General features: G+C 37.4%; 4 protein-coding genes across 4 annotated transcripts; 3 read left to right on the top strand and 1 right to left on the bottom strand.

Moving 5' to 3' along the window:
* The first annotated feature begins 10,566 nt into the window (after positions 1–10,566).
* Positions 10,567–11,308, top strand: LOC117786665 (histidine-rich glycoprotein-like). The gene has a single exon (XM_034625012.1). It carries the CDS (start codon positions 10,590–10,592, stop codon positions 11,202–11,204), a length of 615 nt encoding a protein of 204 aa, XP_034480903.1. The 5' UTR covers positions 10,567–10,589; the 3' UTR covers positions 11,205–11,308.
* Positions 11,309–11,992: 684 nt separating this feature from the next.
* LOC117786667 (histidine-rich glycoprotein) lies at positions 11,993–12,714 on the bottom strand. The gene has a single exon (XM_034625014.1). The coding sequence runs from the start codon at positions 12,692–12,694 to the stop codon at positions 12,095–12,097; it is 600 nt and encodes a 199-aa protein (XP_034480905.1). The 5' UTR covers positions 12,695–12,714; the 3' UTR covers positions 11,993–12,094.
* A 2,276-nt stretch (positions 12,715–14,990) lies between these two features.
* On the top strand, positions 14,991–15,798 carry LOC117786666 (adult-specific cuticular protein ACP-20). The gene has a single exon (XM_034625013.1). The coding sequence runs from the start codon at positions 15,003–15,005 to the stop codon at positions 15,612–15,614; it is 612 nt and encodes a 203-aa protein (XP_034480904.1). The 5' UTR covers positions 14,991–15,002; the 3' UTR covers positions 15,615–15,798.
* A 128-nt stretch (positions 15,799–15,926) lies between these two features.
* Positions 15,927–23,367, top strand: LOC117787055. The gene is made up of 3 exons (XM_034625500.1): positions 15,927–15,962; positions 18,903–19,073; positions 22,246–23,367. The coding sequence occupies exons 1-3, from the start codon at positions 15,927–15,929 to the stop codon at positions 23,365–23,367; spliced, it is 1,329 nt and encodes a 442-aa protein (XP_034481391.1).
* The last annotated feature ends 265 nt before the right edge of the window (positions 23,368–23,632 follow it).

Here is a 23,632-nt window from a genome sequence, read left to right as displayed (position 1 = left end):
AGAGCAATGCAATCATATAGAGATTCGGTAAGTAAGTTTTATAAATTTATTTATTCATCTACCCACTGTGAGTGTATACTAAATACGATATTATTTGATGCATTTTCCATAGTTTTCCTCATAGTTAAAGTCAAATGCCAACATATTTCTGTACTAGCCCACATTGCTCATTTCATGCGAATATCAAAAAAAAAACCCCAGAAATGCCCAATAAAATAATACTGAAAAAACATGTGTTATTTTGCACTAATTATTTGGTTGTACACTTTGTTGTTGTACTCTATTGACACTGAGCTGCAGTCATAATTATCTGTGTGTGTCGGTTTGTGTATTGTTTAAACAAGTTGTTTGGCTTTTTTGTGGCTGCCATAATAATTAGACGAGTTGGCAAACAAAAGAGTGATACGAGTATATAAGGCCTTTAGTTGCTCTTTACTTGTTTATTGTATTACTTAATTTAATACTCTATTTTCATAAAATTTATGACCGTGCAGTATGTTCTACCTCAACATTAAATAAAGCAATCAATTAGAACTATAAATTAAAAGTAAAAAAACAAATATAACCTGTTCGTTACCTTAGTAAATAGGGATTTTTTTTGAACATGCTTGAAGCTTGTTTGCAGGGTATTTTTCCATCGATCACTGTATTGTTATCATTCGTTCTATGGTGGTTAATCAACAGCAACTGGGTAAGCCGGTTGGCTTTTTAACACTCCATTTTCAAGAGACCCAAGTTAATACACTCCCTCTGTCGACAAGTAAGCCAGTTGCTGCCTTTTTAATAGCTAATTAATACTTAGCACCGTTACAATCTATCAGGCTCAATGTCCTTGTACCTAACATAGAACTTCCGAAATATGCAATTAGCAGTTGAGGGGCAAAAAAACAAAGCTGCTCTGAATAACTCGAATTGGTGACAGAGACACTACTGACAGCTCATGTCAATTGTGTGTAGACTTGAACTTTTATCTGGTTTCAGGTAGCAGTATTGGTGTTTAGTTAATGTAGCTTGATAATTGCCAGAATACCTGCATATAAGTAATTTATAACATAAATATAAATCAACATCAGCAGATCAACAGATCAACAGATCAACAAAACTATGAAATTGTCAATTGAATTGCATCAGCTTAAACGCGATAAGAATTTGACAGCCTTGTGGGAATTCTAGCTGGAGAAAAAATCTATTAAAGTAATATTGAAAGAAAACTGAAAGTTAATTAATTTCAATAGCATTCAAAATTATTGGAAAGTCTATTTAGGATATAAGGAAATAAAATACATTTTTATGAGATTTTAAATTAAATAGAAATAATGTTAGTTAGCAGTTGTTATAGGTAGTTAAAAAAAAAATAAAATATCATTGAATTTCTTGAATGACATGTTAAATATGTAGAACAGTTTACACTTTTCTTATGCTGTCTCTTCGTTGTTCACCCACTGCAATTGTCTCCTTTTTTTATTGTTGCTAACAATCGCTAGTCACACCAATTGAACTTTAATCGCTGCTCGCTGTGACTTTTGTCATTGCTTTATCGTTTAGGCGACAACACATAGCAGCTCAAACTGCCACTCCCCCCACAGACGCCCCTTTTTAAGCACAACTGCCAAAAAAAAAGAGAGGAGAACATGTCCTGGGGATGCCAGTCGCGGACGTAATCCCAACATCCTGACATCCCGATTCGACGCGCGCTTTGTCTCATTGAATAGCCATTGCCACGCCCACTTTATAGCCCAGTCCTGTGTGTGTATGTGTGTTTTGTATGGGTATTTAACTACGCGTGTTCGAATTTTTATGCGCGTCTGTTAGAGTTTTAGCTATTTCAGCGAAAAGACGTGAAAAAACACCAAAAACAGCAAAAGAGAATCAAAAAAAAAAAAAATTGAAACACTGAAACTGGCGTAAAATTTGTCGAACAAATCTTTGAAATGGCTCCACTGAGAACTATTTCAATGCGTCGAATCAATAAATTTTGCTAGGCAATCGCATCGCTTTGTCTGACAATTTGGCTGGCATGTTTTTTGGCTTTCATCTGCCCGTAGAGCAGTTGCCTGAGTCAATAGTTTGTCGGCCCTAATCGTAATTGCACGGCTGATAAATATTAATGTCATGTGCAAAGATCCTGTGTCCGATGCGATGTTCATTCCTGACTGTTTGACTGTTTGCCTAATGGCTACGTTTTCCCATTTCCTTGTTTTTCTAATGTGCATTTTATGGCAACTTAGCACGTGGACTGCCCACTTACATATTTTCCTCGATAGCCGCGATTTCGTAGCCCGATCCTAAAAGCAAACAACAAATACTCACGAGCATGTTTGTGAAAATAATTTTATTTGTTTGCGTTTTACACTGACTACAAATGGCGCAGTGCTGTCAATTAGAGTGAAAGTCATGTTGTAAATTGTTATGTGAGCACCCTGTAATATTGACCTCAAGGCAACAATAACAAGCACGCGCTTGAAGTTCTCAAGAAAGAGATCTGATAATAGCAATACATCGTGTTAATTAGTTGCAGCATAAAATAAAGAGGCTTATCATATGCTTGTAAAAGTAGTCAATTTTCTGAGAATTTCATTAGGATATTCAGTCTGCTTTAATTATAGATTATTATAATACTGCAAGCTTATCAATTTTGTAGGGCACATGCCTAGAATATACACGAAGTTGATTTGATAATAGCTTCAGTAATCATTAGTTTAATCAGAGTAGTGCAATAACATTCTAATTGAGTTATTTACTCTTCAGGTTTCTGAGAAATGGGTTACTTGACCTGTCCCTTATACTATTGGAAATTCAACTTTTTTGTTGCATTTTTTAAATTATTTATATAAAAGATACGCATCTGTTACTCCTTATATGTATGGTATCATAGACACAATCCTGTCTGTTCGGATAATCGCAAGCTAATGAGTTGATTTAACTTTTTGGTGCAGGTTAATCGCACTCATATCATGTGCTTCACAGCAAATTACAACAAATTATACACATAATTGCGCTTTAATGCTTTCCCTAGCCCCACCCACTGCAGCAAAGCGGAGCAAGAACAACAACAACAGCGAAGCATCAATGCAAAGTAAAATTGTGTGTAAAAAATGTGATAATTAACTTAAGTCCTCTGGGAAATGACGGACGAGTTGTTGCCAGTCTCTTTCCTGGCTCTTTGAATGCCTTACATACGAGTTCGAGCGACCAAAAGGGCTGTGCTTTTATGTGTTTATTCGTGTACAAATAACGCATATGAGTATGAGTATGAGTATATACTACATACATAAATACGAATACATAAACTCATTGTCAGTTAATTATGTAAAATGTCGGAGCGTATATTTTCATTATAAACCAACAGCAACAACATCAAAAATTGTACATAAAAACGACTTTCCTTTCTTTTCAGATCCACAAGCGCTCAGATTTTCAACCGACTCATTTGCATTCTTCTACAAACAAACATGTAGGTGTGCCATGTGTGTGTGTGTGTATGTGTGTATTAGAGATGAGCACATCGCAATTATTACAATCATTATTAAAAATATGTCATCGGTATAAAAGCTCCTTTCTTTTAATGTATTTAATGTCACTTTTAGCTAAATTTTGTAAGTTTTATATTTTTATTGAAAATTAATAAAAAGCAGAGAGCTATTTTTATTACAAAATTTAATCTTAACTTGTTTTCGATCAAAAAAATATTATCAAAGATTGAATGAGTTTTAATTTTTATTATAAAATAATAATATAACTCTTATTTTAATTTTTATTATAAAAATCAAAAATAAATGAGATTAGTAAGAGGTCAATCCAAGCAAGTCAATCAAGTTGATTAAAATAAATAAATATAATTAATAAAAATAAAAAAATATAAATAATAAAAAAAATGGGTGAGTATTCATTCAAAGTATATGTGATTCGCTGTGTCATCTCTAGTCTGTCTGGCTAATTGTCACAGTGTTTTGTGGTGCTGCTCTTATTATTATTACTATTGTTGTTGTGGCGGTTTTATAAATTTAAATGATGTTTACACAAGCCAGCTGTACAGGTGTCTGTCTCTTTTAGGAGGTTGGAGGTTCGTTGGCCGTGTAAGAGCTGCTGACTGTCTGTCATTTTGGCTTGCACATTTGACTTTCTTCATTTGCTTTGTTAATGAGCGTCTCATAATGCATATAATTAAAAACAACAACAATAGAGACATACACACATATATCACACTCACGCACACATACAGACAGATCGAGGGAATGGGGGCAATTAGTAATTCTCGTTAGGCAAAGGTTTTTCCTTCCTGTTTTTGCCATCTTCCGCTTTGGACTGCATGACAGTTGCTCTCTGTGCTAATCCTTTATAAATAATGCATTAAATGTAGCTTTTGAGGAAACAGAGTGAGAGTGAGAGTCCAAGTGCGCTGGCAGCGCATTTTACAATCGCTTTCCCTTTCTCTCAACTTGACGGAAGTCAAGCAAACGAGCCAGATCCTGAGCTGAACTGAACTGAACTGAGCTGAGCTGAGCTCCATTTAATTCAATTTGCATAAAGTGCTTGGCATTTTATTAACCCACTAAATGTAATTTAGTGCCCAGTCAGAAACCTGAGTCCGGCCCAAGCCACACGCTTCAATTGCCCCGCTGATGAAGTGCCGACCAAACATCCTACCATCTACTTACTGGCCTCATCTTGGCCCTATCCCTGGGGCTCATGCCGGCCCCAATTATCGAAAGTCCGCAGCGCAGCTTTTGTTGATTTTCCCGACCTTGTGCTTAGTCGAGCGTTAAGTGGAGCATTTGTGGTGAGCCTAACGACGGATCCGACCTCCAACCTCCAACCTCCGACCTCGGCACTCGGCCCTCTGCCTTTCCCGCTGCTGCATTTCGGCAAAGATTTTTACGTGGCTTTTATGCAAAATCGAGTCAAGTGTATCTTGGCCACTTGAGCTGACTAAGACTTGGCTTACCATTCAAAGAGCCCAATATGTCCATTAACAAATACCATTAAACAGCTAATGGTTCTTACCTGTGTTAATGCTGGCTAAAGCTGTTGCAATTGTATTAACTTTCAGCAAAAGGCAGCATGATTTCCTAATGTTTTAGGACCTATTTTAAAACGAATTTAAACAGAACATTATCATATTGAATGTTTATTCATATCATATACAATTTTTGACTTAAATATAATCATGACTTTTATAAATCAAGTAGAAATATCTTTGATTAATATAAAACCTTTTTTTATTGTAGTAAAATTTTACTACGTTTTATATTTAAATCTAATAAAGTAAAATGACTAATCTTTCATTTTTTTGTTTGCACATCTCCAAATAAATCTCTCTAACTCTCAGTCCATCTCTATCTATCTGACACTATATGTTATGTCGCCAGTGCTCACACTTCAGCAATATTAAGATTAATGCTCACATAAACACTAATTGGTAACCGCACATGACTCTTATGTCTTGACCTCACACTAAAACACGGTTCTCTCATTTGACTGCCTTTTCACGGCTTTTTAGACAGCTGAGTAATGCCACAAATTACGGGCCTAAGCCGGAGGCTTCTCTCTCACTAGACTGACACTGTTTGCAAAAATAAAAAATAAAGTTACGTCTGCTTTTGGGCATTCACCCATCAAATACTTGAAGCGAAAAATATAAAACATAAAATATGATTAAGACATACAAATCTCGTTACCCAAAATAAAACAAAAAGTATTGGAAAGGAAAGCAGCGAAAAGCAAAAGGAAAATCACTGAAATATAGCCAACGTTAGCAGTTTAGAAAGCCGAAGTGCCCAGAAGTAGGCTACACAAATTTGATATGATTGGTTTTCGGTTTGGTTTATAAGTTTGGGTGCCCAGACAAAGGGCTAACGAAGCGAACGAAGGGACGTGTCGAACAGGGGAGAATGTTGGCCCAAAAACTGACCGCTCATAAATTACAACAACAACAGCAACAACAACAACATGGCAATGAAATCAACGCATTTCGGGATATACACAAATGAGCAAATATCAAAAGCTATAAAACCATTTAGTCAGATGAGCGTGAAATTTTTTATGGCAATTTTGGCTTGCATCTACTGTGGCTTTAAACAAACGATAAGCGTTCTGACCACAAATTTTGGCAACAACTGTGCGACGTTTTATGAGCATGCCACGCCCACGGAGCACTACACACAACACCCAGCATCCAGCACAGAGCACACACAAGAAGAAGAAGAAGAGCAGCGTTAAATAACATTTAAATAGTGGCACAACACGTACAAGGCCAAGGGGTTGTCAAGCGGGGAAGGGGAAGGGGGAAGCATTCAACTTGTGGCAAGAAAGCTTTGTCAGCCACATCGGTTAGAGTTTTTGGCGGTTTCACTTGGCTCCTCGCCTGCGTGTTAAGCCTGTCCAGCTGCTGTTCTGGCCATGGCCAGGAATAACACGCCGGCTGCCTGCTTATGATGCCAGCAGGAATTAAATTTCATTTAATGTGTCGACAGCAACGAAAACTTTGTGCACACACATGTGCTGGCCAACACATTTGATGATAACAAAAGCAGGTCAAAAGTCCCCCTTCCCAATCCCCTCTCTCAAAGCGAAACCAAACTGCCACCCATCAAAGGAATTAGGTTGCTGCTGTTGTTGCCTGTGGCCAGGCTGCCAAAAAAATTATGATTATTTTGCGCAATTAACCCAAATTATATATATTTATGTAGTGTAGTCTGAGATTCGCTCGAAGGTCGTCGTCGTCAACGGCGACGCTTTGTGGTCATTTAAGTGCTTTAATTGTGGGTAAACATCTGTTGTTATTACTGCAAAGCAAGAAACATAAACATTGCTAATGGGAATCGAGGAACTGCCGTAAAATGGAACTGGTGAGACTCTACAATTGTTACAACCATTTGTGAGGCCTACATAAGAGAGGTTTAAGCTCACAAGGGAGAGATGAAAGCCTGGGTACTTATTAAAAAACAGGGCTTAGCCGAAGGAAAGTAACAAACTTGCTCACAAATAAGAAAAACAAATCTTAGCATAAGGGCAAAAAAGAAGAAGACGGAGATCGAGAGAATATTTAAGATTCATTTGAAAAGTCTGGTATAGGAATAAAATTCATTAAAGCAACTTATACATTATTTACCTATAAATATTAATTTTATTTCTAATTCACAATTTTAGTTCTAATTTTAATAAGAAGTATACTATGTAATCAAAACTCAAATTGAGTTAAAAAGAACTTCAAGTTAATGCTGTTAGCAAACAAAACCTAGATGACACATAAGTTAAATGTTATATAATATAATATAAAAGTTTAATAACCTTATTAGGGTCTAATGTGAATAAACATGTGTGTGCATATGTCTAACTTTATTATTGCATAATTCGCTCAACTCGATTGCTGTAATTTATTTTTATGTCTAAGCCTTCATTTTTATGGCACTCGACAAACCAAATCCTTCCTCACCCCAGCTTGACTTCTCTTCACTCTTCACTTGATGCGACATTTAGCCCACTTTTACAGCTCGACCTCATTGCCAGCGATTTTCCGCTGTCCCAGGCGGCGTATGCGCAATATTTCAGTTTGCTTGTTGCTTGTTGCATGCGTCTCTTGTGTCGCCGCCGCCGCCGCCGCCAACGTCATAATCATCGCAATGATCATAATGTTCAACTCGTCATATCTTCATCTCCATCATCATATTCACAACTTAACGTCCACTTCTCCGTCAAACAGGCCGTAAAGTGGCATTTCCGTTGTCGTTTATCGTTGCTTCGTTTCGTTGCGTTTCGTTTCGTTTCGTTTCGCTTCGTTTCGTTCGTAGCCAGTGCGCCTTTTCTGTATGCAGCATAAAATTAAATTATTTGTTGCATAAGCTGGCCAGCCTTCACTGCCCACGCCTCCTGCCACTACAAAAGCCAAGCAGCTATGCTGCAAAGTGCTAAGCCATGAGAAAGTGTGCACTTGAAGCAGCACAAGCCGCATGCTACATAACCCATGACCACGCCCACTTTTTCGGTAGGCAACTGTCGTTGTCGCTGCAGTTTTCATTGCCGTTCCCGTTGCCGTTCTTGTTGTCGACGGCAGCACATTATTATACTTTGAGCGTCTCCGAAATCAGGCAAAACTTTCCGTTTGGCCACTGATGCTGTTGCGTTCTTTTTGCATTTTTTTGTCATAGCAAAAGTCAAAAGCTGTCTGTCCCAAAGAGGGCAACAGTTTTTCCACGCTTTGCACTTTTCAACGTGAACCTCGCCTTCGTTTTCATTACATTTTGTTTCATTCATTTATTCCGTCGCTCGCTGCTTCCATTCATTTCAGATTCGGCGATTTAATTCGACTTTTGACTCTTTTCAGTCTTCAGTCAACTTGCCGTTGGCAACATTGGCAATAAATCCAAATATTCCAATGACAAATTTTGTATACACTTGCTAAATCGTTTGTAGTCTTAGAAATACCCAGGTAGCTGGGAATAATACTGTAACCGATACCGGAACCGTTAACCGATACTAGCATTTTTAGAACAGGAACCGGACCTATTACCGAAATAAATCCATTCTCCAGAGTAGAAGCCGATGGTAAGTCTAAGATGGTAAGTCTCAGAATTTAAATATAAATAAAATATATTTTTTCAATTTTCTATTATTATCAAGTTAGAACACACTTGATAATAATAGAAAATTGAAAAAATATAATATATATAAATCAAGTTAGAACACACTTGATAATAATAGAAAATTGAAAAAATATATTTTGTATCAGGGCTAGAGCAACCCAATAGCAATTGTTGGTGTTTCGAAGAAAAGAAAACATTGCTTTTAAATATCTAATACAATTTTGAGAGATTTGACAAAATTTTTCAAAATCTTTAGAGATTTCTGGAACACACCTGCTATATTATTTATTTATATAATCAACTTTAAGCTTTCATAACCTTGTCAAAACTGAACCGATTTTCAAACGGAATGTCATTTTGACCATGGTTTGGCCTCTAAATACATTCTACATTTAAATTTCATTATTTTCATAAAAAAATTGTTTTAACTCGATCTGGGTTTAGCCTCTGTTTGAATTTGTTACATGATTTTTAAGTTGAACTTCTTCCATATCTTCAATATTTATTTAATCAATTTTTCTATTTTAATTGATTTCAAGTTATTTATAGAACAAAAAACGCAGTAGTCTCGTTGATGTACGAATGTAAGGATAGTTTGTATGTCCTTTATTTAAGAGTACACAAATAAACTCGCCAAAACAAATGGCGAACTCTTTGTATAAATTTCACGGCTCGCCTGATGGGTCTGCAAGTTCTGCTCGTCTGGTTCTGTGTCTGTTTTGGGATCTCACCTGAGAGCTGGTTCCCGCCCGATTCTTTTTTTCGTTAAAGCAGCCGCAATTTTCACTGCTCATTTGCATTTTTAATGAAACCGTATAAAGCGGAAATGCGGATACGGCGAGTGTAAGTACGAAGGCAAATTATGAGCCAAAAGCACAGTTTTTATTCTCAGTTTTCACACATGAGGATGTCAGGGAAATAAATATACGAAATCTCCATATCCACAGCAAGGTCCAGGTCCAGGTCTCAGTTCCAACTGTCAATAGCTCGTGGCTTATCGCGACTGGGAATTTGTGTAACCAATAAATGCATCACATAATTTACATAGCCCGCTTTATTCTGGACTTAAAAGCTTATTTCATTTGACGCTTCAATCATTCTGTCCATCTGCCAGTTCCAAGACAATCTTTGTCTTGCGGTCTTGCAACACTTGCAGATTTATGTGACCGCAAAACTTTGCAGCAGAGCATAAATTAATGCTTAATTGATGAATTTATATGAGACTGTGGCCTAAGCAAATTTTTGCTTCATTTTAATAGTATTTCATCAAGTATATGAATAATGTGTAGATAGAAGGATATTGAGTTTACTTAGATGGCTTAACAATAATTTTTTTGGTAGTTGTCTTTTCGAAAACGAATTTCTTTAAGAAAATTTTATTAATATTTTAATTTTATTTTTAAATTGTTCTTCAAATATATATTTTATATTAATCTGACAACTTTATTTTTATTTTTAACTCAGCAAATTTTCGAATTTGGCTTATTTTATTTTTTTTTAACACAAGCTGCTATTAAATTAGCGACGCTTTCATTGGCTAGTCAAATTAAAGTAACAGATTCAATTTTAATGCAAGTAAACTGAACAAGCAGTGCAATTTCAAAGTGGTGTTTAAAGCAGTTATAAAGCAGCGCACTGCTTGACATGCTGAATTGCTGTGCAACTGCTTTTACAGTATTCCTCAAACTTTAAATGAGCTCCTAAAAGTATGTCTTATAAAACACAAAATTTTATATTCGCCTAACTAACTAAAGCCAATTGGTATAATAACGAAATTCGTTTAAGACGTTAGGTCAATATTAAATCATTTTTGAGCTTTACTTTTACTGGCCTATTTAACCTTCAACGAAAAACTAATTAATTCGTAGTTCGATTTAAGCTAGAAGGGTCAGCTATAAATATGCAAGTAATTATACGTTTGGTATCACAGTTTCATTTGCGACTTACGACAGGCAACAATCAAACTTAGTTCCTTTTCTACGTACTATTCAACTCCTTCAATCTAAAATGGCCCAGAAGTTGACTTTAGTATGCTGTGCCCTCCTAGGAGTCGCAGCTGCCAGCTACATACCTCATTCCGACTACCATCATGGTCATGAGGTGGGCTTCAGCATAAAGACACATCATGAGGCGCCCAAGAAGTGGCACAGCCAGGAGCATGATCATTGGGCACCACAGCAGCATTACCATGTGCCTGCAGCATCTGTTCAACATCACTGGGCACCGGCACCAGCACCAGCCCCACAGCACCATCATGTGGCCGAGGAGAGCCATCACAATCACCACCCCAAATACCAGTTCGACTACGGCGTCAAGGATACCAAAACAGGCGACATCAAGAATCAGTGGGAGACTCGTGATGGCGACAAGGTCAAGGGAGGCTACACCATGAAGGAGGCTGACGGACGCACTCGTGTCGTTGAATACACAGCTGATGACCACAATGGTTTCCAGGCAGTCGTCAAACACATTGGACATGCCCATCACGAGGAGCACAAGTCATACGATCATGGATACCAAGGACATGGACATGGTCATGGACATGGACATGGATACGGACATGGACATGGACATGCCATTAGCTATGTGGATGTGAAACAGGATACGGGCAGCAAGTGGTGATAAATGGACCGATTCCTAAAAACGAGCTCGATAAATGTTGTAAATACCCTGTAAATGAAAACTCACAAAAAAATATGTCAAACAAAACAAGCAAATTGAATAAAATGCGATAAGTTAAATTACAGCATGTCTTTAATTCGATATTACATTGTTACGAATAAAACTAATACTTATAAATATGTGTATATTAGTAAAGAATATTTATTTAACAAAGACTAAAATGTCTTCCGGCTTTTTAAAATAAATTATAAGCAAAAATCAATGGTTTAAAATTACCGTGAAAAATAAAAAAATAATTGTAAATATCAGAGTTACTATAGTATATATAGGAAGTTTAATTCATTTTAGTTTGTGATATGTATAAATAAAATTCGGGCCTCAGAATGCCTTACTGTGCTCTTGCGTCACTTATAATAATTTATAATTTATATAATTTTATAATGTTTTTTTTATAGATAAGATTATATTAAAATATCAGTGTTTTTTATGATTTTCATCAAAGTTGTAATGAGTCAGCAAAGTTCTCACTCAATTATTCGCCAGAGTCTAATATAACTTTTTTAATCATTCCAAAAATATCAATTGTCAAAATAAAATAAAGATGTCAAATCAACAAAATAACATTCTACAAATTAAGTTTTAAAATCTTTATTAAAGTTTGCAATATTAAAGTATGTATTCAGGATATATTTCTTTAATTCAGAATTAAATGATATGACTCAGCATAAAATCTTATGAAATGTAACCTCCAATCAATGAAAGATTTGCAGTAATTTAATTTATCGCATTTTCTGCATTTTGCTAGTTTTTATTTACATATAATTTTTGTTATGTTTCATTTACAGGGTATTTACAACATTTATCGTGCTCGTTTTTAAGAATCTACCAATTTACCACCACTTGCTGCCCGTATCCTGTTTCACATCCACATAGCTGGTGGCATGTTCATGTCCATGTCCGTATCCATGTCCATGTCCATGTCCATGTCCTTGGTATCCATGATCGTATGACTTGTGCTCCTCGTGATGGGCATGTCCAATGTGTTTGACGACTGCCTGGAAACCATTGTGGTCATCAGCTGTGTATTCAACGACACGAGTGCGTCCGTCAGCCTCCTTCATGGTGTAGCCTCCCTTGACCTTGTCGCCATCACGAGTCTCCCACTGATTCTTGATGTCGCCTGTTTTGGTATCCTTGACGCCATAGTCGAACTGGTATTTGGGATGGTGATGGCTCTCCTCGGCCACATGATGGTGCTGTGGGGCTGGTGCTGGTGCCCAGTGATGTTGCACAGGTGCTGCAGCCACATGGTAATGCTGCTGTGGTGCCCAATGATCATGCTCCTGGCTGTGCCACTTCTTGGGCGCCTCATGATGTGTCTTTATGCTGAAGCCCACCTCATGACCATGATGGTAGTCGGAATGAGGTATGTAGCTGGCAGCTGCGGCTCCTAGGAGGGCACAGCATACTAAAGTCAACTTCTGGGCCATTTTAGATTGAAGGATGAGGAGTGTACTTAGATGTTGCTTTGTCTAAAACGCAAATGAGACTGTGATGGCAAAAGTACTATTCCTTGGCTTTTTATAGCTGAGCATTCTAGTCAAATTCAAATATGAATTAATTAGTTTCTGGAGGTTAAATAGGCTAGAAAAAGTAAAGCGTAAAATGCTTCAAATATTTGTGCAAATTTTCCATTTCCACATTCGTATTCATACTTGTTTTATTGCCTGATGCTCGTTGCCCAATTAAAAGCTGCCCAAAAGCAACAAGACAACAACAACAACAGCAAAAGCAAAAGCAACAAATAAATGGGGCGTTAACAGACCACGGCAACGCTTGAACAATCGTTATTGTTGTTGTAATTTTACTGGTCGCACTTGTTGTTGTTGGTGTTGCTGTTGTTGTTGCCGCTGCTAGAAATCAATCAACAAGTGTGGCCCGCTTTCAAATTGGCCAAAAAAGCCAAATTGCGCGCCTGGCTGCATTTTCAAGCCAAGCTTCAAGTGTTTTTGCGCCCAGTTAGCCAAAAGCCAAAGCCAAATGACCTTGAGACGCATTGCAGAAGGGGCCAATCGTTTTGGCCATTAAATCGCTCTGGGGTGCCTCTGAGCCCATTGCTTCCGAATTGGTGCTAAACTAAATGCCTTGTTAATGTTTTCTATTAGCGGTGCAAATTAATCGGCATTGTTTTGACTCTCAAATATGATTTATGGTTATTCGCCTATTTATCATTATGTACTTTATCACTTAAAGGGGAGCGCTTCATACTATGTGTATGAGACTCAAGAATAGGCTCGTTAGTCAGGAATGAAGGTCAGAACAGACAATAGAATACATTCTTAAAATACATAATTAAAATACATTCTATTTTCAAACTTAGGTGATCTGTAGTCAACAATTATAATTAGAATTGGGATGGCATAGGATTTCACTTTTCATTATGATTACAAATATATTTTTTTTATTTTTTAGTATTTTAAACAACAATTCTTATTGAGAATAGAAAGTTATACATGAACTTCTCTTGCGGAGGATCTTAGGTCTTATACGCAGTCAAAAATACTTCTAGTAGAGAAATAAAGGGAAACTTTGGAAACTGTTTCATATTACATATTACGTATTAATAACTAATATTATTATGCACATAAGGGTGCATCGATTTTTTCGAAAAGAATGTTACCCCATATTCGAAATCTACGGTAAATTCTAAGATGTTTTTACCAAAAAACCATAGTTCTAAAATAAATTCCTAGTCCCCGCTTTTTAAGTTGAAGAATTTTGAGTTTTTAGTTCTTGCAAGGAAGAAAATTATGTTTTAAGGAAAATTTGTCCTTGTATTTAAAAGTCCTGGTCCTTACACGAGTTTTGATGTCAATCTTGTCAGGATCGGACTAAAAATTTTCACATAAGGGTGCATCGATTTTTTCGAAAAGAATGTTACCCCATATTCGAAATCTACGGTAAATTCTAAGATGTTTTTACCAAAAAACCATAGTTCTAAAATAAATTCCTAGTCCCCGCTTTTTAAGTTGAAGAATTTTGAGTTTTTAGTTCTTGCAAGGAAGAAAATTATGTTTTAAGGAAAATTTGTCCTTGTATTTAAAAGTCCTGGTCCTTACACGAGTTTTGATGTCAATCTTGTCAGGATCGGACTAAAAATTTTCAAGGTATGGTAGTAATTCTTGATAAAAATATCAAAAAAAAAACCCTTTTTTCAACTCAAAAAGCGGGGACTAGGAATTGATTTTAGAACCATGGTTTCTTGGTGAAAACATCTTAAAAATTACCGTAGACTACGAATTTGGGGTACCATTATAAAATATATTTGGTCCATACAAATCGATGCATCTTACATCTTCAAAGTTTACATTGCAACCTTGAGTGTACCAAATAAGCAATATCCGTAAAACAGACTTTCATAATTCTGAATTATAGATGCAAAAACTCTTAATTCGTCAAGTGAACAATAGATAGAATTTAAATCATTCTCTTTTCAAATAACATAAACAAAAAGCAACGCAATCCACAAACGAACGCCGTCCAATTTGATTTTCAACAGTTTACTTGTGATGGTGTTGGTGTTAAAAATAATTTATTAAATTTTCTATGCAGCTCAAGAGTGTAAAAGCAAAGCACAATTATAAACAACTAATTAGCAAATCGAAGGCAGGTGAATGGCTCTAAGCTCTGGGCCAAAGACCGCCCGATGGGCCGAGGTAATGCTATAAAAACGGCCAGCGGAACCACCAAGAACCAACAGACATCATCACAACGTTAACCAATCGATTTCCAGCCAAAATGCAGCCGTTCTGTGGAGTCGGAATATTGGTGCTCAGCCTGGTAAGCTTGGGATTGGCGGCACCGCATGGACATGCGACCAGCTACAGTGTGCTGACCAAGCACGAGGAGCCGGCGCACAAGATCTATGTACATGGACACGGACATGGACACCAAGATCATGGTTATGCCGGCCATGGAGGATATGGATATGATGGCGTTGGATTGGGTCTGGGCTATGCCAGCTACGGCCATGGCCATGACAAATACGAGGCAAGCCATTATCCCAAGTACCACTTCGACTACGGTGTCAAGGATGCGCACACGGGCGATCAGAAGAGCCAGTGGGAGTCTCGGGATGGCGACAAGGTTCACGGCAGCTACTCTCTGAAGGAAGCTGATGGTACAACGCGTGTCGTGGAGTACACGGCTGATGATCACAATGGCTTCAATGCTGTTGTCAAGAAACTGGGACACGCCCATCATCCCCAAGTGTACAAGAGCTACGGACATGGTGATCTTTATGGCGCCGGCTACAGTTATGGACACGATGCTGCGCCCTATGGTGGATACAATCATGGACATGGCCATGGACATGCCAGCAGCTATTTGAGTGTAAAACAGCTGCATTAATCATCCCGGACAACCGCTGACCACGAACCCTAGAGTTGATGATGAGTGTAGAATGTGAATAGAACCTGATCTGACCTTACTTATAAATATAACAACCGCTTACCTAACAAAAGACCAAAAGAGCTTTGACCAGTATTTTTAATAGTATTTTTAATTGAAATACAAAAGCAAAGAGAAACTGAAATAATGATATTTATTATTTAAAGCTAATGGGCCGTAATGATTATGTTAACTACCGAGTAATTCGTAAACAAGTCTTTAATTATAAAGTGGAAATAGCGAAGAATTATCCAATTAATTTAAATAATTTAAATGGATAAGCTGAATCTTCTTTGGTATGATATCACGGTAAGCATATTTAAGTTTAAGTCTAATGTGATGCCAGTGTGAAAAATTCCTTAACAGTTTAGGTTATTATGAATATAAAATCATATCTGTCATTTCAAAGTTCAATGACTCTTATATTCGGAATTATAAAATTACCAATAACTATTTTATTTCTATATATAATTTAAATTATTATTGCCCTAAAATTGAGATTCATTAAGAAGCTAACAACAATTTTAAGGGCTAGATTTTTCAAAGAGTAAAATTATTCTTAAAAATTGCATCTTTTGGGAAAGTTAAACTTTATTTTTTTTGGGTGGTTTTGAGAGGATTCCAAATGCTAAAAAAAGCTTGGATACACTAACATTATTCAGTATTATTTAGTTTATTGTCTACAAAGATATCTAGATGGCTTTTATATAGGAATAAAATCACACTTGACTAATCAATTTTTTTACTTTAAAGTTTAAGCTCTTCTACGACTTTAACAGCCAGACTTATCTTTTGGTGAATGGAGTTAACCATAGTTGGGATTAAAAATACTTTACAGGCAAATGGGCAAACCAATCGCAACGAATTTATGTTAATTCCAAACGTAATCCTGCCTGATATCAATTTTATAATGTCCATTCAACAGCTGGAATTAAAATGCGGCGACGACGACTTTTACTAGTTGCAATTGAAACCAAAAGTGGAGACAGCCAAATTGGAGTTGGAGTTGGAGCTGCCTGGAGATGAAGCAGCTGCCTGCGGAGGAAGCGGCTGTCTGATGGTGATAGCGAAACAAGTTTGCCAGAGCCACAGATACAGATACAGCTACAGAGTCAGAGTTTCATATAATTGTCAATTAGACCGAGCTTAGGAAGCGTTCGAGTTTGAAGCTGAGCTGATGCTGCCCACATCGACTCATCGTTGCCGCTTCACCTGATCTCCAACTGACAACGACAAAGACAGCAACAGCAACAGCAACACTACAATAACGGCAACAATTGTGGAACCAGTCGGGCCGGAAAATCTTGTCGCCGGGAAAACGCTTTGGCCATGTGCAATGCCGGTCGTCTTCGCGTCTTCGTTTGCAGCTGGCTATAAATACTTTGGCAATGTCGCGCAAACGCTTTAATTACGTTTTTGTCCTTGACATTGAGCCAGCGAGCGAAGAGCGAACATCGAGACGACAAGCAGTGAGCGATTTCGACGCGTTTTCCGTGCGATTTAAATCGCCAGTGTAATCTGTGTGACGTGAACAGCGTTTTGTGTAATTTTTAATATATTATTCAGAAGATAATTGTTAACTGCAATGCGTTTTTATGTAAGTGCAAACATTTGTCTACCATATGCAACAACTAACAATTTATTTTTGGCTCAAATGAGAGCGAAAGTGTTTGAGCAGAAACTTTCACCCACGAAAGTGAAAGTAGTGCAGAAATCAAAGTAAAACGCATGCAAATGTATAAATTTAAGGAGTCAATGCAGTTTTCTAAGTTTCAAATTAAACTTTCTTATAAAGTCAAATAAAAACAAATATTATTTTAGATGCAACCATGCTGAATTGATTTAATTTTCAAATTAAAATAAATTATATATGGAAAGTTGTATTGTTATAACTTATTTAAAGTAATGGAAATTCAAAAATAAAGGAAAAGAGAAAGTTTAAAATATTTCAATTATCTTTGCAATTGTTCCTATAGGCAATATTAAGATCGGGCAATCGGATAATTTTCTTGGATAAGTTTTTTTTATCGAATTTTATGTATTAATCCTTAATTTCACAAAAAAAATAAAAATATATGTCTTAAAGATATCTAAACTAGAACCCGTTCTACTCTTAAAATTAAAGAATTTGTCTTCTTCTTAGGGAAATATTAAATGAATTTTCCAAGTGATATAACATAAAATTATTGCAACCAGTTTTACTTAATTCTCATGATTTTCAATATCCAATGAATTGCTTACAATTCGGTAGACATAGATCAATTTGTACGTTTCGAATCATAACAATATTATTAGCAAGGAAAACTTGAGATGAATGAAAAAACCAGATTATTAAAACCAGAATCAAATTTGTTCACAACACGAATCCACATTCTTGTCAAATACCAGACATGTCTTAACAAATCAATCTCGAAAGCTGCTGATTTGCTTGCGCTATTGCCCGGCTATTCTCCAAGTGTACATACATAAATGTGAGTGTGTGTACATGTGTGAGTGTGCGTATGTATTTGTTTGCTGCTTTGGTGCAGGCACAACTGTGCTAATTAGCCAGGTTTTTTGAGTTTCATCATGAGAAATTGCAACCCAAACCCAAGTGTTGCCTGGGCGAAAACGACACATGCCAATCGTTGGTTGCAACCAAAGAAAATGCCCAAAAATGTTGCAATTTATTGGCTGGAAGCCCAAAAATAATATCAACGACAAGTTGCACGTTACACGTTACACGTTGCCAGTTGCAAGCGCCAATTGGCAGTTAGCAATTGAAATTGAATTGAATTGAATTGAATTGTATATCGAGTGGCGTCGCGTTGAGTCGACTGCCATCCTGAAAGACCCGTTTCCATATCGAAGCTACTGGTCTTAAGCAAAACCATCAATCTCCAAGCAGCAGCCATTGCTGTCACATCGTAAGTACATACAAATGTGCGTCTGGCGGAGCCTAATTTTGGGGAGAACGAGGCGTATGCGTATTGCCATTACCATTTGACAACTGTCACAACGCTGTATGACATGGCTGGACCAGGCTAAGATTGAGATTGAGACTGCGAGAGACTTGAGAAATGTCCCAATGCATCTAAACACGCGTCGTTTGCCTGTTCAGTTTTGGCCAATTAATTGGCCCATGCTCGCGTAATAATTTTGTAGTCAATTTATTAACTGTTGGCTGTTGGTCAACTTGTTTTATCGTTGCATTTATTAAGCGCTCCACTGATAAAAACCGCACATTCATATTTCTGTTAAATGCCTTAGATAACGAGACCGAAACAGCCGCCTTCAACCCGCTCCAGCTGCTGTCTCCTGCTGTTTACCGCTCTCCTATCCGCCAGCCTCTGGACACGCCCCGTCGCCAGTGGACGCGTCTCTGCCGCACCTGTCGTCGTTGCCGATGATGACGAAATGATGGAATATGCACCAGAATATGTAAGTACTCGACTCCCCGTACCACGCACCATGATCACCACACTTCATACCTCACACCCCAGAATACTTGAGCAGCTAATGGTGTTTTTATATGGCCGTAATAGTGGCCGAGTCTCGTACAATGGGCGGAAATTGAAATGTTGGCTGACAAAATAGTCAAATTAAAAATGTGTAGCTTTTCTTTTAGAAGAAAATATATCAAATAATTAGGTTTAACAAATGTTAAATGGCTCGGCAAAACACCTAAAAAAAACAGTTACAATTAATGTATGACAGTGGGACACAAAAACCAAGTTACATATAAAAAGACTTTATTTGAGCTACAATGAAATCAATTCAAAATTAATAATATTTGTACTTGCATAGTTTGGAAAAGTTATTTAAAATACTTTTACAATGTCAGTTGCAAAAAGATATCTGAAATTAGTGAAAAGATTGGGATGAGTATTTTTCTCATTTTCTTAACAAATAGTAGAATATATAATTGCGATTAATGTACACCAGCTTAAGGCTAAATAATTTAAAGTAACAACAGAAAATAATAATATAATACAATTTTTTTTAACAATAAAGAATAAAATTATATAAAGTCAAGTGTAGCCGTAAAACAAATTGTACAAGTATTCTGACAGCCTTCACATATTTGCGAATTGCATTGCAATCTTTCGATTATCCGACATATAATTAAGTGCAGCTAACGCATTTTCCGCCATTGCCAGCTATCCAAAGTGAATGTTGTTCATGCGTTTTAAGATCGCCCCCACCCACAAGGCATTTTTGTGTGTGTTACATTCGAGTATCGTCGCCCACATAAATCAACTTGTAAGTGGCATGAACTGATCCGGCCTGGCCTGGTTGCTTTGGTCTCTCCTGCTCTGGGCCATTGTTTTTTATTTTCTTGTGTTTTGGGAGGTAGCCGAAAATGCGTTTTGCGTGCAGCGATCAACGATCAACGATCAGTGATCGAGTTGGCGCCATATATGGAAAACTCACGCAGTTTGCTGCACCTACTCGCATTTGGGAAGGCCTCGAAAGGAGACAATTGTTTTCATTGTAACTGTAAAGCTATGACAAGGCGCGTTTAACATTTTAAAATGTTTTTCATGTGCTGCAGCAACAAGTTGTCGCACTGTCTGTCCGCCTGTCCGCCTGTCTGACTGTCTCAACTGTCCGCCTGGGTAAACGCCTTAGTTTGTGCGTGGCTCGAGCCAGAGCCTGACTGACAGACAGTCTGTCTATTTGACAATTAACAGAAGTATGCATTTTAGAAAACAGAAATATATGTACACCCAAAGATAAATGCTGTGAAATTATATTATTTAGACTTTGATTTAACTATTTTTAGTTAACTATATTTGTTATCGTACTTTATAGCTTAAAGAACTATTTATTAATTATAATTCAAATATATTTTATTTTGAAAACAAATATATTTCTCTTTGGTTGATCAAATTTCAATCTAATTTAAAAACAACTTAATTATCTTTTCTGCATTATTAAAAACAATATGATTTGCAGTTAAAACTATTATATCATTTTTAATTTTAAGAGTTTTCACTCCTAAAATGTATATTAACTTTCACATTCAAACAAAATTTAATTTAAGAAATACGCATTCTATTTAAATCAAACATGAAAATATCAAATGTAATTGTATTTATTTTTTTGAGTGCTTGAATTATATTTCATTTTATACTGAATGCTCTCTCTCACGATCTGTCCGCCGCGCTGTTGTCACTTTGACGCGCGCGGTCAACGCTGCGTATGCGCAATTTACTCGTAAATGCAATTGTGACTGCGCATACGCCCAGTTGGTCCGAACATCATAAATTCGGTGTGCGTGCACAATTTATGAGGCAAAGTTCACACGCACCCACCAAATTCGCCAATAAGGCAATCAGTCGACCACCAACTGGGGCCATAGCTCATAACCGACTCCTGGGTGGCCAATGGTCAACAGCTCCGCCTGCCACTTATGCAACCAGCAAGCAGCCGAACACCAAAAAAGTAGCTCTGATTAAAAACTATATTTTTGTGAGATTTCATTTTTACCAGCCTTGGCTGCTCAGGTTACGCACTCGCACTCGCAATGTAATCATTTGTTTTCGGTGGACAGCGACAGCTCGCTAAAGCAAATTGATAGGCAGCCAACAACTAAAACTACTGTGAGACTCGAGAGCCGAGACTGTAGACTCGCGATCTCTAGACTGGGGACTGTAGACTGTTGCCTGGACACGACTATGGCCATTTATGGACGTCTGCGCTTAATTGAAGCCAGCGCCAAAGCATGCGAAATACTTTTGCAATTTGCCTCATGCTCCGATTTAATAGAGGTGCCAAAAATAAAATAAAATGAAAAAAAAAAAAATCTGAAAAGAAATATTTTACAGACACAGCTAAATAACAACGCAGCTCATTTGTATTTATTGAATTCTTGTAAATGTTGTGCGTGTCAACACTTGGTCACAAATATATTCTTAGGCCACACAAATCTCTAAAATTCTCAAATAATATTAAGCTGATCATTTAGATACATTTCGCTTTCTAAAGAGCAAAGCAGACTATTAGCTTATTAATAAATAAATTGCAATTGACTTGATGTCGGCTAGAGATCAAAAGATCGACTCAGAGACTTGGACTAGCCCAAAGAACTACACCCAACCCAGACTCCAGTGGCTTTCAAACTGTGCACAGCGCGCGCTTTTGCCTTGACACAATTTCCGTCAAGAAAAAACCAAAACGGCGCTTATTTAACGTCATTTTTTCATTTTGTCGTGAAAACATAAAAATTGTAGAGACTTTTGAGGCTGCCATTGAAGCAGTGGGGCTCTCGTATGCGTGAGCTTATATTCTATGGCTTTTTTATTTGCCTTTAGGTGTGGTCAACGCATTTTTGAACACATGCACGAGCGACACTGAGGAAAACTTAAAGTAATAGTACACTTTAATGGATACATTCAATATACATGTATTTTTAAAAAATTTGTCCCGAATAAAATAGCACACGCATGAACATCATATTTTAAATTTAAAACAATACTCTCAATCAAAATAAATAATTATAGATAATATAACAGGAACAACAAATAAATAAGGTCACTTAATATTGTATATCATATTAAATATAAATTAAAAATGTTACTTAAGCCACTTAATCTATTTCTATGCGCAGGAACATCCGGAATATGCATTTAGCTATGGCGTTAAGGATCTGCACACTGGTGACGTGAAATCGCAATGGGAGTCACGAGATGGCGACGGGGTCAAAGGTCATTATAGCATACTTGAACCGGATGGTTCTATACGCACCGTGCACTATACAGCAGATGCCAAAAAGGGTTTCAATGCCATTGTAAAGACCGTGGGCGCCAATTCGCATCCGATTACAGAGACGCCGGATGGAGAAAGTAGTCCAAATGATGACACGTCTCAATCGAAGATCAATCATTATAGCAAAGACCAGGAACACATTGTACTGAGCTCCGATATAAAGCCACTAAAGAAGCCAATTGAGGATCTAACGCACTCACATCCCAGGATTCCCAGTCTGATTGAGTTCAAGCCGCATGCACGGATAAAGCAGGTGCCCATGGAACTAGAGCCGGATATAAAAAACCGACTTCAGCAGGCTAGGGACAATTATTATAAGGAAATTGCAGCAGCACAGAAACTTGAAGATTATTCTCAGAAACTGCAACCCAATTATGCGGTACAGGAGAGCGACTGGAAGGCACTGATTGTCAATGAGCCCAAAGAGTATCGACCGCACTACAGCACAAGTCAGCCCCACCAACATCCCTACTATGAGCACTACAAGCCCAAGGAGTTGCCTCAGAACTATCTGCATAAGCCATCAGTGCCTCAGCAGGCATTACATACGAGTTATTCACCCTCAAAGTCGCGACCCAGCAATCCCGAGCCGATCTCCAATCACATACACCAGAAGAAGATTGTCCACACCACCCCCGGCCTGAAGCACTACAAGTATAAGGGCGTCACCAAGAGCTTTGCCCGTCCCGATTACTCCAGCTACTTCCAGCGCAAGCCCAAGAAGCTGCACTCCAAGCCATTCGCGCCCAATGAGCGACCACGTCGTCCGGAGGGTGCTGGACCTGTGCTCTTTCCAGAACTCCTAGAAGATGACTACGAGGAGTTCTCCGACGACGAACAAGGAGTCGCCTCCGCCAGTCTAGTTCAGTCCATGGTGCGACGGGACAAAAAGCATATGGTGCCCATGTACGCCGGAGGACACCTCTTCTCAGCGGCCAAATATCGGAATTTGGAGGGGGTGTAAGCGAAGTGAAAGATGATGATATTGTGGTGATTTTTGTTAACTGTTTCCTTTATGTTTGGTTAATTATATTTTATTTATTCGTAATTTAATGTTATTTATTAGTTATCGTGTTTTAAATAAATACATTTCATAAAATAAATACATAATTTAAAAATTTAATTAATTGCATTTTGTCATTCCAAAAAAATCTATCAAAAATCCAGAATAATTTGTCTTTGCAAGGATAGTACATAAATTTATCCTAAATCATTTTTTTGTATCATAA

This window comes from Drosophila innubila, assembly GCF_004354385.1.
Source record: "Drosophila innubila isolate TH190305 chromosome 3L unlocalized genomic scaffold, UK_Dinn_1.0 0_D_3L, whole genome shotgun sequence".
NCBI lineage: Eukaryota > Metazoa > Arthropoda > Insecta > Diptera > Drosophilidae > Drosophila > Drosophila innubila.
This window is presented reverse-complemented; position numbering and strand designations above follow the sequence as displayed.

What these genes read in the sequence shown, in the direction of transcription:
- LOC117786665 (XM_034625012.1), top strand. Translation starts at nt 10,590, where the DNA reads ATGGCCCAGAAGTTGACTTTAGTATGCTGTGCCCTCCTAGGAGTCGCA.
- LOC117786667 (XM_034625014.1), bottom strand. Translation starts at nt 12,694, where the DNA reads ATGGCCCAGAAGTTGACTTTAGTATGCTGTGCCCTCCTAGGAGCCGCA.
- LOC117786666 (XM_034625013.1), top strand. Translation starts at nt 15,003, where the DNA reads ATGCAGCCGTTCTGTGGAGTCGGAATATTGGTGCTCAGCCTGGTAAGC.
- LOC117787055 (XM_034625500.1), top strand. Translation starts at nt 15,927, where the DNA reads ATGGATAAGCTGAATCTTCTTTGGTATGATATCACG. An exon ending in TTCTTTGGTATGATATCACG is followed by an intron (nt 15,963 to 18,902) that starts GTAAGCATATTT and finishes TAAATGCCTTAG; the next exon opens with ATAACGAGACCGAAACAGCC. An exon ending in TGGAATATGCACCAGAATAT is followed by an intron (nt 19,074 to 22,245) that starts GTAAGTACTCGA and finishes TTCTATGCGCAG; the next exon opens with GAACATCCGGAATATGCATT.